The sequence below is a fragment of the Eulemur rufifrons genome, chromosome 9 (genome assembly GCF_041146395.1).
Source record: "Eulemur rufifrons isolate Redbay chromosome 9, OSU_ERuf_1, whole genome shotgun sequence".
NCBI classification, from domain to species: domain Eukaryota; kingdom Metazoa; phylum Chordata; class Mammalia; order Primates; family Lemuridae; genus Eulemur; species Eulemur rufifrons.
The window spans coordinates 5,142,555-5,158,226 of NC_090991.1; the positions used below are offsets into that span (position 1 = coordinate 5,142,555).

The 15,672-nt window shown below is 54.6% G+C and overlaps 1 protein-coding gene across 1 annotated transcript in view; it reads left to right on the top strand.

The window, feature by feature from the left end:
• The window catches only part of MYO15A (myosin XVA), a 56,172-nt gene extending 42,533 nt beyond the window's left edge, over positions 1-13,639 (top strand). Inside the window, exons 56-64 of the mRNA XM_069483222.1 lie at positions 539-633; positions 874-951; positions 1,350-1,446; positions 3,691-3,851; positions 5,211-5,344; positions 7,920-8,053; positions 8,452-8,585; positions 9,889-10,029; positions 13,513-13,639. Coding sequence (XP_069339323.1) covers positions 539-633; positions 874-951; positions 1,350-1,446; positions 3,691-3,851; positions 5,211-5,344; positions 7,920-8,053; positions 8,452-8,585; positions 9,889-10,029; positions 13,513-13,614 — 1,076 coding nt within the window. The 3' untranslated portion in view covers positions 13,615-13,639. The remainder of the gene's footprint in view (positions 1-538; positions 634-873; positions 952-1,349; positions 1,447-3,690; positions 3,852-5,210; positions 5,345-7,919; positions 8,054-8,451; positions 8,586-9,888; positions 10,030-13,512) is intronic.
• The last annotated feature ends 2,033 nt before the right edge of the window (positions 13,640-15,672 follow it).

Here is a 15,672-nt window from a genome sequence, read left to right on the forward strand (position 1 = left end):
CCCAGCTCCCCCAGGAAGGGATCCCAGGCACATGAAGGCAGCAGAATGTGCCCTAGAACTTTTGACCCCCTCCCTGGGGCAGGGTGAGGTCACTGCTTACCCCAGAGAAATGGAGCATTGATGCTGGGGTCTTCTGCTCTGGGAGGCCTGGGTGAGCGTGGGCGGATGGTAAGGGGTCCCAGCTGGCAGGGGCAGAGCTGTATCACCTTGCACGGACCCCACTGGGGGCAAGCTCCCCAGTCAACACCTCAGAGTGACAGCTGTTTCCATGCTCACAGGTAGCCAAGGGGACTGTGGGCTAGACAGAGGGCCCTTACCACATGGGGTGTGAGTTTAAATCCAATTCTTAAACTCCAGCTCTTTACCTGGGGCAAGTCACTGCCTTCTCTGAACTCAGTTTCTTCAATTATCAACTGGGGTAGTAAATGCCTGCCCCCGAGTTATGGAGAGAATACAGTGGGCTCATGGCTGGTGGCAAGAGGAGCCCCTTTCTCCCACTGCCTCCCCTGGGCAAGGCCTTGACCCCCTGCCTCTGCAGGGATCGCCAAGGCCTGTGAGCAGAACTTGCAGAAAACCTTGCGCTTCGGGGGACGTCTTGAGCTCCCTAGCAGCATGGAGCTTCGGGCCATGTTGGTGAGTGTGGGTAGGGGTTGGAGGTCGGCATGAATGGGAGACACAGCCTTGCCCAGAGACCCTGCTGTTGGGTGCACGTGCACTGCTCAGGGGCGTGCAGACAGGCCCTGTAAGGTCCAGATGCATGTGTGTTTCTGCACACGCATGCCTGGGACCCCTCGGCTTGGGGACTCCTGTGGCAGGGGACAAGGGCACATCCCAGACCCAATCTCTTGTCCCTCTCCACCTACCCACCGCCAGGCGGGCCGCAGTTCCAAGAGGCAGCTTTTTCTTCTTCCCGGAGGGCTTGAACGTCATCTCAAAATCAAAACGTGCACTGTAAGTGAGGGGTTGTCTCTTGCAGGCAGGCGCTGGAAGGGCAGGGACACCGTGGTCTCCGGGCTGTGGGTGGGGAGAGCCCCCAAGGGTGCTGAGCTCCTCCCAGGCTCTCCCACAGACTCACAAGGCAGGACTTATTTCTCAGAAGAGCACACTGAGCCTCGGAGAGGTTAAGCCCCCAACTCAAGGTCATACTACGCACAAGGGACAAAGGCAGAATTTGAACCCAAGTCCCAGCCTCCAAAAGCTGCGTGTTTTCCCTGCACGAGGCCAATTCTGAGAGGGCTCAGGATGCTGTGAAGAGGCTGAGGAACTCTGCAAGGGCCTCCTGGGCCTGGGTGGGGCTGGGAGGACAGAGGTCAGGCCCAGCTGGCACAGCCTCACCCCTTCCACCCCAGGTGGCCCTGGACGTGGTGGAGGAGATCTGTGCTGAGATGGCTCTGACTCGCCCCGAGGCCTTCCATGAGTATGTTATCTTCGTTGTCACCAACCGAGGTGAGTGCCCCGAGGACTGAGCATGCTGGGTTCATTGCCACCGCTGTGCCTTTGGCCATAGGGGCCTCCACCCAGACTTTAAAGTCCAGATTAGGTGACACTTCCTCCAGGAAGCCCCCAGACTCCCCCGTGGAGGGACCACTGTGTGTACTGAGCGGCCCCAGCCCTTCATCTGTCTTTTTCTGTTTTGTTTTGCATAAGTTTATCTCACCCACCAGACTGGGAGTCTGTGGAGGACAGGGCCCTCTCCGATTCCTGCCATTGCCCTCGGGGCCTGCTCAGTGGGAGGATGCGGGCTTTGCCCTCAGAAGCTTATATCCCGGGAAGCTCTTCATTAACAGGCCTGCACTCCTGCCTCCCGTGCCTCAGCAGTGGCAGTAGGAGCCCCTCCTGAGGTCTTGCTAGGCCCTTCACTCCAGGGCTCCTGGGACCCTAGGGTACCTTCATGCAGCCCAAAGCCCTTCCGTCTGCTGCCTGCCCACCCTAGACCATGGGCTTGCCTCCTGCCACCAGCTGGCCAGCTCCAGCCAGCTCTCCCCACCTCGGCCTCGGCCCTCAACTGTGGGGCCTCAGCTCTGCGTGCACAAGTCCAGCTGAGATGTTGGGGGAGGGAACGGCAGGTAACAAGACAGTCCTAACAGCTGGCATTTGTTGAACAGATGCTGTGTCCCAGGCACAGTTCAAGTCCTTTAATTCCATAAGCTCCTCTAATCCCCATAACGACCCTATGAAGTGGAATCTACTGTCATCCCCATTTACAGATGGAGGAAGTGTAACCCAGGGAGGCTGTATGAGCTTCTTATTGCTGCTATAACAAATTACCATGAACTTAGTGGAGTAAGACAACACAAATTTTATTGTCTTACAATTCTAAAAGTCAGGCCAGGTGCGGTGGTTCACGCTTGTAATCCCAGCACTCTGGGAGTCCGAGGCAGGAGGATTGCTTAAGCTCAGGAGTTCGAGACCGCCCTGAGCAAGAGCAAGACCCCATCTCTACTAAAAATAGAAAAAATTAGTTGGGCACAGTGGCTCATGCCTGTAGTCCCAGCTACTCGGGAGGCTGAGGCAGGAGGGTCGCTTAAGCCCAGGAGTTTGAGGTTGCTGTGAGCTAGGCTGACGCCACACACTCTACTCAGCGCAACAGAGTGAGACTCTGTCTCGAAAAACAAAACAATTCTGAAAGTCAGAAATCCTAAAATGAGAGGGTTGTCAGGGCTGCGTTCCTTCTGGACACCCCAAGGGAGAATCTGTTTTCTGGCCTTTTCCAGCTTCTAGATGTGCCCTTCCTTGGCTCCTGGCCCCTTCCTCCCTCTCCAAAGCCAGCAGTGTAGAATCTTCACATCTCTGTCTCTCCCCTGGCCTCTGGTTCCAGCCCCGCAGCCCCTTCTCTGACTCCGACCTCCCGCCACCCTCTCGCAAGGCCCCGTGTGCTTACCTTGGGTGCCCCAGGTCATCCAGGGTCCTCTCCCTCTCAGGATCCTTGACTCAGTTACGTCTACAAAGCGCCTTTTGCTGTGAAGGTACCATATTCATGAGTTCTGGGGCTCAGGACCTGGACACCTTTGGAGGGCTGTTATTCAGCCCACCACAGAAGTTAAGTGACTCACCCACGGTCACACAGTGGGGATTTGAGCCCAGGAGGTGTGGCCTCAGGAGTCTGTACTCTTATCACCACACCAAACCTCCCTCATTGGTAAGGTTTTACTGCAGGTGTGGGAGGGGTGGCAGAAATGCCAGCGCAGGAGAGAGCTGGAGGCTCTCTCCCTGTCTCCCCCCCCCCCACACCAGGTACCCGGCGAGGGGGTCTCTCCTGGGGGAGGTCTGCAGAAGGGCACCCACTGGGTCTCATGGTCTGTGGCCTATTTTGCTTCTCCTTGTCCCCAGCTTCCTCTGGAAATGGCCTGGGCCTTTTCAGAGGATAACCCAGGGTGTTTTCCCAGACGCTTGGGGACAGGCTCAAGGCCCTCTTCAGCATCTCACCCCTCCCTGGGGGGAAATAGAGCATTACTTGTAGCTTTGATTGGAGGTATTCCCATCTGTGGTCACCAACATTTCAGTAAAACATAGAGTACCCTATTCCCTAAACATGCTTTCCTTTAACAAAGAAGCTGTGTCCCAGATCAGGGAGGTAGGTGGCTTACCTGAGGTGATGCCTCACCTGGGTGGCAGGTCAGGGTCTGCATACATGCTCTGTGCAGGTGCACACGCATGCCTCACCCAGCCTTGCCTCCCTGCTGTCTGCAGGCCAGCATGTGTGCCCACTTAGCCGCCGTGCCTACATTCTGGACGTGGCCTCCGAGATGGAGCAGGTGGACGGTGGCTACATGCTCTGGTTCCGGCGTGTGCTCTGGGACCAGCCACTCAAGTTTGAGAATGAGCTATACGTGACCATGCACTACAACCAGGTCAGTACATATGGGCCTCTCTGGGCTCTGGGACCTTCTGTGCTTCCCAGGGCCTGTAAGGTCAGACTTCAGAACCTTGACATTTGAGGCCTTCATGATGTAGGCTCTGCAGGCAATTTTTTTTTAAGAGACACGCTAGTGTGCAGTGGTGTGATCATAGCTCACTGCAGCCTCAAACTCCTGGGCTCAAGTGAAGCAATCCTCCTGCCTCAGTCTCCTGAGTAGCTAGGATGACACACTTTAAAAATTTTTTTTTGCGGAGATGGAGTCTCGCCATGTGTTGCCCAGGCTGGTCTCAAACTCCTGGCCTCAAGTGATCCTCCTGCCTTGGCCTCCCAAAGTGCTGGGATGACAAGTGTGAGCCACCGTGCCTGTTCCCCCACGGGCATTTCTAACCTTGATGACTCTGCTCCCCTATATGGTATCTTCGGAGCTGTCAGAACAATGTAATCCTCACCACCTCGTTTGTGGGTCCTTGCCCATGCTGTCACTCCATCTGGACTGTCCCTTCCTGTATCTGCTTATCTAAGTCCTCCCCAACGAGGCTGCTTCCGAACAGCACCTCTTCTGTGAGGCCCTCCCTGAATTCCCCTTTCCTTCTGGTTTCTTCTCCTCTGAACATTGGCCTGTCCCTTGCTCAAAGGCCTGCGCAGGGCTTTGCTAATATTGTTACTTTAGTCTGTGTGTTATCCCCCTCTGAGACTTGGAAGTCCTCTAAGTCAGGATCATGGAGTTTGCAAATTCTGGGTCCCCCCCTACTGTGCCGATATTTGTGGAAAGGCCTTGACAAAAAGCGTGTGTTCTGGTAGAACCAGCGTCAAAAACTTCAGCAATTCCGCATACACAGTGTGCTCACGTCCCTCTCGTGGACACGTGGAGTTGCTGCGGAAGCCCAGCTGGCCCGGCCCTGCAGGCTGGTACCATGCTGCTCAAGGTGAGCTTGTGGACTGACAAAACCTTGACGCAAACCCTGAGTCCCGCCTCAGGTGAACTGGGTCGGCATCTTTGCGGGTCCAGCCCAGCAGCCTGTTTTGGCAAGCCCTCCAGTGACTCTGGGGCGTGTTCAGTTTTGAGAACCGCGGGCCTAATGGACACTTGTGCACACTGCAGTGTTGACGCTCTGTTTTTACCAGCAAGGTCACTGTGGGGGCTCTCTCGTGGGCTTCAAGGCCACAGCCCTCACAGCTCACCTTCACATTCTTCTGTCACCATTCCCCAAAACCCAGGAGAGTGACAGGCTATCCTGCCCCAGAAGAGGATGGGGCTGGAATCAGTGAACCTGCCTGTCTCCAGGCCCCCTGCCGGCGAATTCTGAGTGTGAGCCTGCCTGGCAGGACCTCACCCAAGTGTTGCCCACAGGTCCTGCCCGACTACCTGAAGGGCTTCTTCAGCAGCATGCCAGCCTGCCGGCCCAGCGAGCAGCAGCTGCAGCAGGTGTCCAAGCTGGCTGCGCTGCAGCACCGTGCCAAGGACCACGTCTACCTGCCCAGCGTGTGAGCACCTGCCTCAGCTGGAGCGGACAGGCAACCCGCCCTCTCGGCCCACCCCACCTTGCTCAGAGCTGGCCGTCCCCAGGCTCCTCTCTTGTATCAGTGAGGCTTTCTGGGAAGGGGCTGTCCTGGCCTGGGGGCTGAAGTCTTCCAACTAGCCATGGAAACTGGGACCCCACCTCCTTTTCATGACAAGTTGCTTCTGGCTGGTATTTTTAGCCCAGAGCAAATTCAGTGATGAAAAAGCTTTTGGGACACACATTCCCTGCCGTCCAGGAAATACATATGGCTATGCAGAAAGGTTTAGCAGTAAAAATGTTCACTCTAGTATCGCCTACAAACAGCAAAAGACTGGAAGCAAGCTCAGCATCCAACAACAGGAGACTTGTCGAGTAAATTATGGGCACTAGACGGCCTTTAAGCTGATGTTCTCAAAGATTTTTTTTTTTTTTTTTGAGACAGAGTCTCACTTTGTTGCCCAGGCTAGAGTGAGTGCCGTGGCGTCAGCCTAGCTCACAGCAACCTCAAACTCCTGAGCTCAAGGGATCCTCCTGTCTCAGCCTCCCGAGTAGCTGGGATTACAGGCATGCGCCACCATGCCCGGCTAATTTTTTCTATATATATTTTTAGCTGTCCATATAATTTCTTTCTATTTTTAGTAGAGATGGGGTCTCACTCTTGCTCAGGCTGGTCTCGAACTCCTGAGCTCAAACGATCCGCCCACCTCGGCCTCCCAGAGTGCTAGGATTACAGGCGTGAGCCACCGCGCCCGGCCTGATGTTCTCAAAGATTGACTAATGTTTATAGTGTAAGTCATTCTCAAACTTTTGTCTTTTTTTTTTTTTTCAGACAGAGTCTCACTCTGTTGCCTCGGCTAGAGTGCCGTGGTGTCAGCCTAGCTCACAGCAACCTCAAACTCTTGGGCTCAAGCAATCCTCCTGCCTCAGCCTCCCAAGTAGCTGAGACTACAGGCATGCACCACCATGCCCGGCTAATTTTTTCTATATATTTTTAGTTGTCCAGCTAATTTCTTTCTATTTTTAATAGAGACGGGGTCTCGCTCTTGCTCAGGCTGGTCTCGAACTCCTGAGCTCAAACGATCCACCCGCCTCGGCCTCCTAGAGTGCTAGGATTATAGGCCTGAGCCACCGCGCCCAGCCAGGTCTTCTTATACTCTGGAAAATGGAACCCCAAAGAGCCTTTCTTTATGTAGGTTGTATCTATTCATGTACTTACCCATTCAAATTAAAACTGAGAAAGAATTTAAAATATCTATTAATTCATTTAAAAGTAAGAATAGTAAGCCCAATACATGTCAATGTAAATAACCTTTTATGAAAAATAACTATTTTCAAAAAAATGGAGTGAGAAGAGCGGCACTGTATTACATTTTGCAAAGCTCTTCACTGTCTGACTTCATAGATCTGCTTCTGCGGTCAGTCTCTTGCCATCTCACGTGTCACATATGTGTCCATGGCCTCCGTACACTTTTGAGAGAACGAGAGAGAAAAAGGCAAATCACTTCTTAGCATTGTTGCAAAGATGGCTTTGACGCCCTAGACCATGACCACACCTGGAGATCCCCTGGTGTGAACAGTGGTAAGGTGATGCCCAGACCGTGCGTATCGCGGTGCCTGCCACACGGTCAGCCTCAATGCGTAAAGCTCTTCTTACATGATCATTTTAAGTGAAAAGAGCAGGAGGTACCTGAAGGTGTAATCCCAATCCTGGATAAAAATAATCATTGAGTTCTTACTTTTTGCAAGGCTCTCTGCATACCCATTATCTCAGCTATTCTTCCCGACCGCACTTTATTTCCCTTTACAGGTGAGGAAACTGAGGCCCAGAAAGCTTATCTGGCTTGCTGAAGTTTGGCCTGCTAGTGGTGGGGAGGCTGGGTCCAGATGCCAGGCTCTTACCCCAGCAGTGCAAAGAAGGACAGATCTTACCTCGGGTTCTCTTGGAGGAGGGGGGTTCCCTTGGCTTTTCTCCCAACCCTTCCCTCCGCCCCCAAGGTGGCTGGCATGGGCTGGGACTGCTGTTGATATTTTCCAGATGTCTCAAGAGGCAAAGGGGCCGCCTGAGGTAGCCAGCATGTATTGGAGAGAAGCGGGGGCGGTGCTGATGGCCCGGGGGTGGGGCTCAGCCTGGAGGCCCAGTGCTCCTCGGGCTGGCACTAACCAGCCCTGTGCTGGGTGCCTGCCTGCCCTGATGCTTTCCTCACCCTTGTGCTTCTCACCCTCTGGCTTAGGCTTCTCCATGGGGGCAGGAGCTATGCAGGACAAGCCCATCTTGCCCCACCCCTCACCCCTCAGCCCGACTCAGTCACTGTGTGACCTGAGTGTTAGTGAACCCCCCAGAGCCTCCGTTCCCTTAACTGCAAGGAGGGACCCTAGTAGTACTGGCCCAGCGTGCCAGGCACCGTGTCAGCCTTTACGTCTTCAACCCATTTACACTCCCAGCACTGGGTCTTGCAGGGAGGTGCAAAGACCTCATCTGCTCTGCATAATGCCTGCTGCACAGTGAGGGCTGCATGAGCCTGTGTGCTCGCTCAGGCCCGCTTTCCCTCTGCATGCAGGAGGGAGATCCACGAGTACATCCCAGCCCAGCTCTACCGCATGACAGCCAGCTCGACCTGGCTTGACCTGGTCAGCCGGCACCGGCAGCAGACGCAGGCACTCAGCCCACACCAGGCCCGTGCCCAGTTTCTGGGTGAGATTTGGGAGCCGGGGAGATAGTCACTGGGGGGCTTTGTTGAGGAGGGGGTCCTGGAGGATGGGGATGGAGGCATCTCTTTCTTTGCACAAAGGCACTTTTGGTGCCAGCCAAGCTGAGCACCTGCCTGGAGAGAATGCCTTTTTAAAATGTTCGTGAAGATAGCCCCCTAGGCTCAGGTGGCCCTGGGCAGAGGGAGAAGAGCTGTGGGCAGAGACAGAGGAAGAGGCCTCGACAAGGGAGGCCAAATTATGGAAGGAGACCCAGACCAAGGGCTCCTGCGCTGGACAAGGGCCAGGGAAGATGTGGACTGCAGGTTGGCTGTGCAGTTTAGGGCCATGACTGTCATCGGTGAGCCCTGCCTGGCGTGGTAACTGCCCTCTCTCTCCACCCAGGCCTCCTCAGTGCCTTCCCTATGTTTGGCTCCTCCTTCTTCTTCATCCAGAGCTGCAGCAACATCGCTGTGCCGGCCCCCTGCATCCTTGCTGTCAACCACAACGGGCTCAACTTCCTCAGCACTGAGACCCACGTGAGTGGCCTCAGCCTGGCACTGCCATCACCACCCTGTGTCCACTGATCCCCCACCCCTCTAAGGGGCCAAGATCTCCAGCGGAGGAAACCCAGCTCCACCACTTCCCACCAGTGTGACCTTGGGCAAGTCTCTCCCCTCTCTGAGCCTCACTTGCCTCACCTCGAAGACAGGGGTAATAGTTAAAACCCCCCAGGGCTGTTGTAAAGGTGAAACGGCATAAAACGCATACTGAGCACTCATACGATGAGTGTATAAGTCTGATGAGGCTGCCAGAACAAAATACCGCAGACTCAGTGGCTTAAACAACAGAAGTTTATTTCTCACAGTTCTGGAGGCTGGAAGTCCAAGGTCAAGGTGTTGGCAGGGTAGGTTTCTTCCTTGGTTTGCAGACAGTTGTCTTCTCACTATGTCCTCATCCCTGGAGTCTCTGTGTAGTGCCCGGATTTCCTCTGTGTGGACACTTGTCATATTGGATTAGGGTCCTCCCTAACGACCTCATTTTAACCTAATCGCCTCTTTTAAAGGCCCTATCTCCAAATACAGTCACATTCTGAGGTCTTCTGGTAGGGCTTCAACACACGAACTTGGTAGGGAGGGAGACCAAAATTCAGCCCATAACAAATAGGACCTGTTACCCTGTTTCTTAGTTTTTGCTCCCAAAAGTAGACTCTGAGACAAAGATTCCAGGGCAAGTGGTTGATTTGGAGTTGATTATAGGAAACGCTGGGGTGGGCAAGTGAGACAGGGAAGGGATGGAGCCAGTGAAGGCTATGTTACCAAGCAGGTTGCTGATGTGAGCAGCTGGAGGTCAGTTCACCTGGGGAGCCCTGGGAGACAGCCTAGAACATTCCTATTCTCTGGGGGCGAGGGAGCCGGAGTGTCTGTCTACCACTCCCCACCCATCATTAGTCAGAGCTTCTTCCTGAGGCATTAACTCTCCATCATTCTGACCTCCCTGCCTATGTTCTGAGTTTGCTTCTTGGGCCAAAGAGGTGCAGGTGTTCACAAGAAGCAGCTCTGTTGTGAGGGTCAGGGTGCCAACAGCACCCACTCTACCTCTATATCCTGAGCATTCAGGCAGTGCCTGGCACACTGTGGGTACATTGTCTGTATTTGTTGAATCATTTTCACAGGTGAGGAAACTGAGCTCCAGAGAGGTAAAGTGATTTGCTCAAGGTCACACCGCAAGTCATTGGGGGAGCTGGTACTCGAACCAGGGTCTGACTTGTAGGGGAAGGGCAAGGGTGGCTGAGACTATCCCCACCACAAGCCTATCTGGTCCCTCTCCCCCCACTCCCAGGAGCTGATGGTGAAGTTCCCCCTGAAGGAGATCCAGTCGACGCGGACCCAGCGGCCCACAGCCAACTCCAGCTACCCCTATGTGGAGATCGCGCTGGGGGACGTGGCGGCCCAGTGCACCATGCAGCTGCAGCTGGAGCAGGTGGGCCAGCCCCTCACTCCCCAGTCCGCCCCTAGGCTCTTCTCTGGGCCTGGCTCCAAGGTAGGCCAGATCCCTGCTGTGCCCCAAGGAGCATCCAGCCCAGTGCATGGGCAGAACTAACCCCGACGCAGCACAGAAGTGCCAGTCATTATGGTGGGCTTCCAGGGAAGCAGCTTGGTGGTGGGAACATAGGAATGGGTCCAGGTTGTTTGCACAATAGTGAGGAGTTAGATGGGGTGCTAGGGAGACAGGATCAGCAAAGGGGAGATCTTAGAGCTCTCTGAATGTGGAGCTAAGAATTTGGGCCTTTCTCTTGAGGGCACTAGGGAACCATAGCAGGTTGGTGACAGGGAAGGGACATAGGAGGTTTGAGGAAGTTCACCTAGGCTGAGGTGTGGAAGCTGAATTGTGGGCCCTGGGATTGATAGTGGGGAAACTGGGCTCCCATGTGACAGACAGCAAAACTGAGACCCACCTGCCCTGTGCATTTTCCTGTTTGCAGCAACTGTGGCTGCTACTTACAAGACATGGATGACCCCCTAAGTCTCATAGCCCGCCAGGGGCAGGGCAGGACCAAAGTTTTCACTCCACTGAAGAGACAGGATTGAGACCCAGAGAAGGGGCAGAGTCAGAGCTGAGGCTCACACAGGCCATTGCATCCTCCTCAAGGTCTGGGCCCAGCACTACCTGCCATGACAGGGCCTGCCTTGGAAGGGCTGATTTCCCAGGACAAGAGAGAGGGGCTTCCACTTCCCCAGCCCTGCCTCTGAGGGACAGGACCAGAACAAAGCCCCCATAGCCCCTCATGCCCCTTGGAGAATCTGTGACTTGGGTCCAGGCTCCCAGTCCACTTTCCAGCACAACCCAATCTGCTCCTTCTGGGGGCCACCCCGATCCCTGCCTCCCAGGAGCCTTGGGCTCCTGGCCTCCCCTGCTTCCCAGAAGCCACGTCCCTGAGCCCCTGCAGCCATGCTGTTGTGTCCTCCCTCCCCCTGGGACCAGCCCAGCTATTGCTTCTTTGGCTGTTCTTCTGGTGCCGCCTCCCCTGGACAATCTCTAAATGTTGCTGAGTCTGGGCCTCTCCCCCTGGGCACCCTATTTGGCCCTGAGGCTCTCAAACCCCCATACTTCTATCTCCTGTCCTGACCCCCTGAGTTCTAGCCTCCCTCAGCATCTCCCTTGGAGACCAACAGTCCTTTCTGCCCCACCTCCCCATCTTCCTAGGTACTCAGGCCCTAAACCTGCGAGCCCCCCCTCCACTTTCCCCTCTGCTCACAGGCTCCAGCCATCCTGGCCTCTTCCAGCTCCCTTCTGCTGAGCTTGCCCTTCCCCTCCCTGTCCCAGGGCCTTTGCACTCATTGTCCCCTTGGCCTAGAATGCTCTTCCCTGATTTATCACAGGGCTCGGTCCCTCCCTTTATTTGGGTTACAGCACAAATAAGACCTTTTTCTAGAAGCCTGTCCTCCTCCCTAATAACTCTCAGTCTTTGCTTTGGTAGCCCTTATTATGGCTTGCAGATCACGTAGTTGTTTTTCTGTTTACATATCATTTGTCGCTACCACCAGAATGTCAGCTCCGGGAGGGCAGGGCTGTGTCCATCTTGCTCTTGCTGTGTCCACAGCACAGTGCCTGGCACACCGCAGATGCTCAGGACATATTTGTTGCATGCATGGGTGGCCTGGAGACAGGGTTTCTCTCTGTTGCCTGGGCTGGAGTGCAGTGGCATCATCACAGCTCACTGAGTACACGGATGGATAGATTGATGAGGGCCTTTTTGGCTTCCCCACTTCCTTACGGCACCCCCTGACCTCTTTATGCTGCCACCTCTGCCTCTGGCCTGCATATGTGGGGGACATGCGTCTGTTCATTCATTCGTTCCATGCATAACCATTGAGCATCTCTGTGTAGCAGCCTCTGCGCTGGCTGCAGGGATACTGAAGTAACTGAGACCCCTCAGCCCTGGCCCTCACAGAGCCCCAAGTCTCAGAAATGAAAGAATCTCTCCAATAAATCATGATCAATGCTGAGCTGAGCCATCTGGGAGATAATCAGGGAGGGCTTCCAGGAGAGGGTGACATCTGAGTACAGCAGTGTTGCAGCCAACAGACCTGAGTCTCCATCCTGCCCACCTCTGACAGGCTATGGGAGGGGATCTCGAGGCATCCCTGCTTCTCATTGAGCCTCAGTTTTTTGAGATACCCTGTCTCAAAAAAAAAAAAAAAAAAAGATGGACAGTCTTCCTCTCCAGCCAGTCCTTTGCCTACCTGAATGCTGCTGTGTTCCAGGCCTTGCTGGGATTGTTGCCCCATTTGACAGCCCAGGAATTCGAGACCAGCCTGGACAATAATGAGAAAAAAATTAAAAATTAGCCAGTCGTGGTGGTGCATGCCTGTAGTCTCAGCTACTCAGTAAGCCAAGGCACGAGGATTGCTTGAGCCCAGGAGCTGGAGGCTGCAGTGAGCTATGATGATGCCACTGCACTCCAGCCCAGGCGACAGAGAGAAACCCTGTCTCAAATTTTAAAAAGGCCGGGCATGGTGGCTCACACCTATAATCCTAGCACTCTGGGAGGCCGAGGTGGGAGAATTGCTTGAGCTCAGGAGTTTGAGACCAGCCTGAGCAACAGCGAGACCCTGTCTCTGCTAAAAATAGAAAAAATTAATTGGGCAACTAAAAATAGAGATAAACAAAAAAAAAATTACCCAGGTGTGGTAGTGCGTGCCTGTAGTCCCAGCTACTTGGGAGGCTGAGGCAGGAGGATCGCTTGAGCCCAGGAGTTTGAGGTTGCTGTGAGCTAGGCTGATGCCACGGCACTATAGCCCGGGCAACAGAGCGAGACTCTGTCTCAAAAAAAAAAAAAAGGTAAGATGAATAAAGCTCTCAGGACAAGGCCCAGCGCACAGTTCATGCTTGGTAAGTGGTGCTGTCCTTTATTCTCTTGGAACAGGAAATCCCTGGGGGGCGGTTCCCACACTGGCCTTGGTCTGGGAACCACACTCACAGATCAATTTTCTGCAATTCCCTGCCCCCCGCCAATCACTGCCCATCCTAGGCTGTGGGTGCCAGGTGGTAACCATGGCAACACCTATAAGAAACTTACCATTTATTGATTGAACGGATATTTTTTTTAATCTAAAGGATTTACATGTACTAAAATCTCACTGAATCCTCACCACAGCCCTGTGAGGCAGGCCCTGATAAATTGAGACCCTGCAGAAGAGGCCACTAGGGCTTAGAGTGGCGAAGTGACTGGCCCAGGTCGTGGGCAGCAAAGCCTCCAGATGCACTTGCCTGCAGGCAGCCTGCCCGCCCGCCGTCCAGCTCCTCCCACTTCTCCCAGGCCATGGGCGAGGTGGGGACCAGGGCCCCTGTGTGGATGGTGGTCTCTGCTGCTCTCCCAACCACATCTGTTCTGCACGTCCCACCCCAAGGTGAGAGCTGGGGAAGTGTTGGGTGGGCATGGACTCTCGCTGTCATCTGCAGGGTCTGGAGCTGTGTCGAGTGGTGGCCGTGCACGTGGAGAATCTGCTCAGTGCCCGTGAGAAGCGGCTCACGCTGCCTCCTAGCGAGATCACCTTGCTCTGACCTAGCCCTCAGCCCTCTAGCTGCCTTCTGCCGGAAGACTCACTGCGTGGCCTCGGGGGAGTCACGGAATCTCTCTGGGCCAGTGACCCCTATAAGGGGCCAGAACCTTGGGGGAGACCAAGAGGAGGCAGGAGGAGCAACCCAAGAGGACTGATCCAGAGCTTAGATGGAATAGCAGCATGCCAGACTTGGGTCAGATAGCAAGAGGAACTTTCAAAGGCTGGCCCATGGGTCCTCCTACCATGTACCCACTACAGACTCTGCCTCTGCCTCCCACCTAATGGCAGGGAAGCCCCACACCAGTGACCTAGAGGAAGTGGACTCTGCATTTGGTTTACTCAGGGTCTGATGTTTGAATCTGCTCCAACTCCACACCCCAGCCCCCACGTGTCCTCGTCAGGTGCCCCTCCTTGTGCTGCTTCTCTGCCTGGATTCATGGTCCTTGGTTATTTCTGTGCAAATAAAAGGTGTGCCTGACATCCATTTCCTCCGAGGAGTTGCTAAGTGGCTTGGAAACCAGCCTGAGGGAGGAGGCAGGAGTTGCAGTTGTGCCCCTGACTCGCTGCCTATGAGCCAGCTTCCAGCAGAGACATCTGCCCCCATCTCTCCCTACAGGCCTCCGGCCCCCCACTTCACACTCCTTGGGTAGCCCCAACCACAGGCCCCCATCACTTGATGGGCTACACAAGGTTTGAAAGTGGTGTAGTGGTGAGAGGGAGCAGTTTGGGAAAGGGTTTCCCAGAGAATGGGACGTTAGCATTGGGTTTTGAAGGATGAGCAGGAGTTTGCTAAGGACAGGTGGAAGAGAGGGGGAAAACTGTGTTTGTTCCCTGCTGTATTCCCCAGAGCCTAGGACGATGCCTAACACAGAGTAGACACTCAAAAAATACTTGTCACATGAATGTTGATGGAAAGGGATGGTGCTTTGGGGAGCTTTGTGGGGTGGGGGCACTTGGCTTGGGAGTGGTATACTGTACAGGTAGGTGGGGGCATAACTGCAGGATCCGTGACATCAGAGGAGGATTTGTTTACTCATTCAACCATTCAGTATTTATTAAATACCTACTGTGTACCAGGAAAATGCCAGGCCCTGGGAATTACTCACAGTCAAATAGCTACAAACCAAGGTAAGACCTGTGAGTGGGAGTTAGCCAGGTGATGAGGACAGAACAGCATATGCAGGGCCCTGAGGTGGACATTACTAGTGGCAGGACCTGAGACTGAAGAGGCCAGCAAGGGTGGATCAGCTAGGGCCCTCCAGGCTACATTAAGGATTTAGGTAGGATTTTGTTCCAGGAAGGTTTCCCAGTGGGGGTGGGGGTGGGGGTGGGGGTGGAGCAACCTGCACAGATTGTACTTTGGAAAAGCCATTCTGAGCACTGAGCAGAAAGCGAATGTAGGAGGTGGAGACCAGAGGGGAGGCTGCCGCAGTGTTAGCAGGGAAGCTCCGGCATGGGCTGGTGGTGACAAGAGTGGGGAGAAGCTGGTAACTTGGGACAGATTTAGGAGGTCCAGCTGCCAGAAAGGGGGTCAGTCAGACAACCCTGGGATGGCAAGGATCAAGAAAGAGCCCCTGATACAAATGACAAAGGGCTGCCCCACTTTTCACCACTGCCTTGGTTTGGCTTTCCCCAGAAGCAGACCCTGAGGTGAGCGAAGTACGGAAGGTGCCAGAAAGAGTATGTTATCAATAAAGTTGCTGTGAGGCCTGTGCCTCAAGGTGGCTCACCTGGCTGGCCCCTGGGGTTCTGCCTGCAGCCCTGGTGCCCCGCTCAGCGTGGGCACCACATAACAGGGTGCACTGGGCTCCAACGCAAGCCAGCCCTGAGGCCTCCCCTCTGCTCCTCCACTTCTGAAAGCCTTGTGTGATCAAACATGGGGCGGGGGAGTTAGGCTCATTAGTTACATTTGCCCTGAAAGCCTTTCCCTAGTCAGGCTCAACTGTGAGGCTCAGGGAGGGATGATACAGCGAAGAATGAAAACAAGTGGGCTTCCATGGGAGTGAGACCACCTGAAAGTGGCTCCTCCGGGTTGAGGAGCTCCACGTGGGGCTGAGAG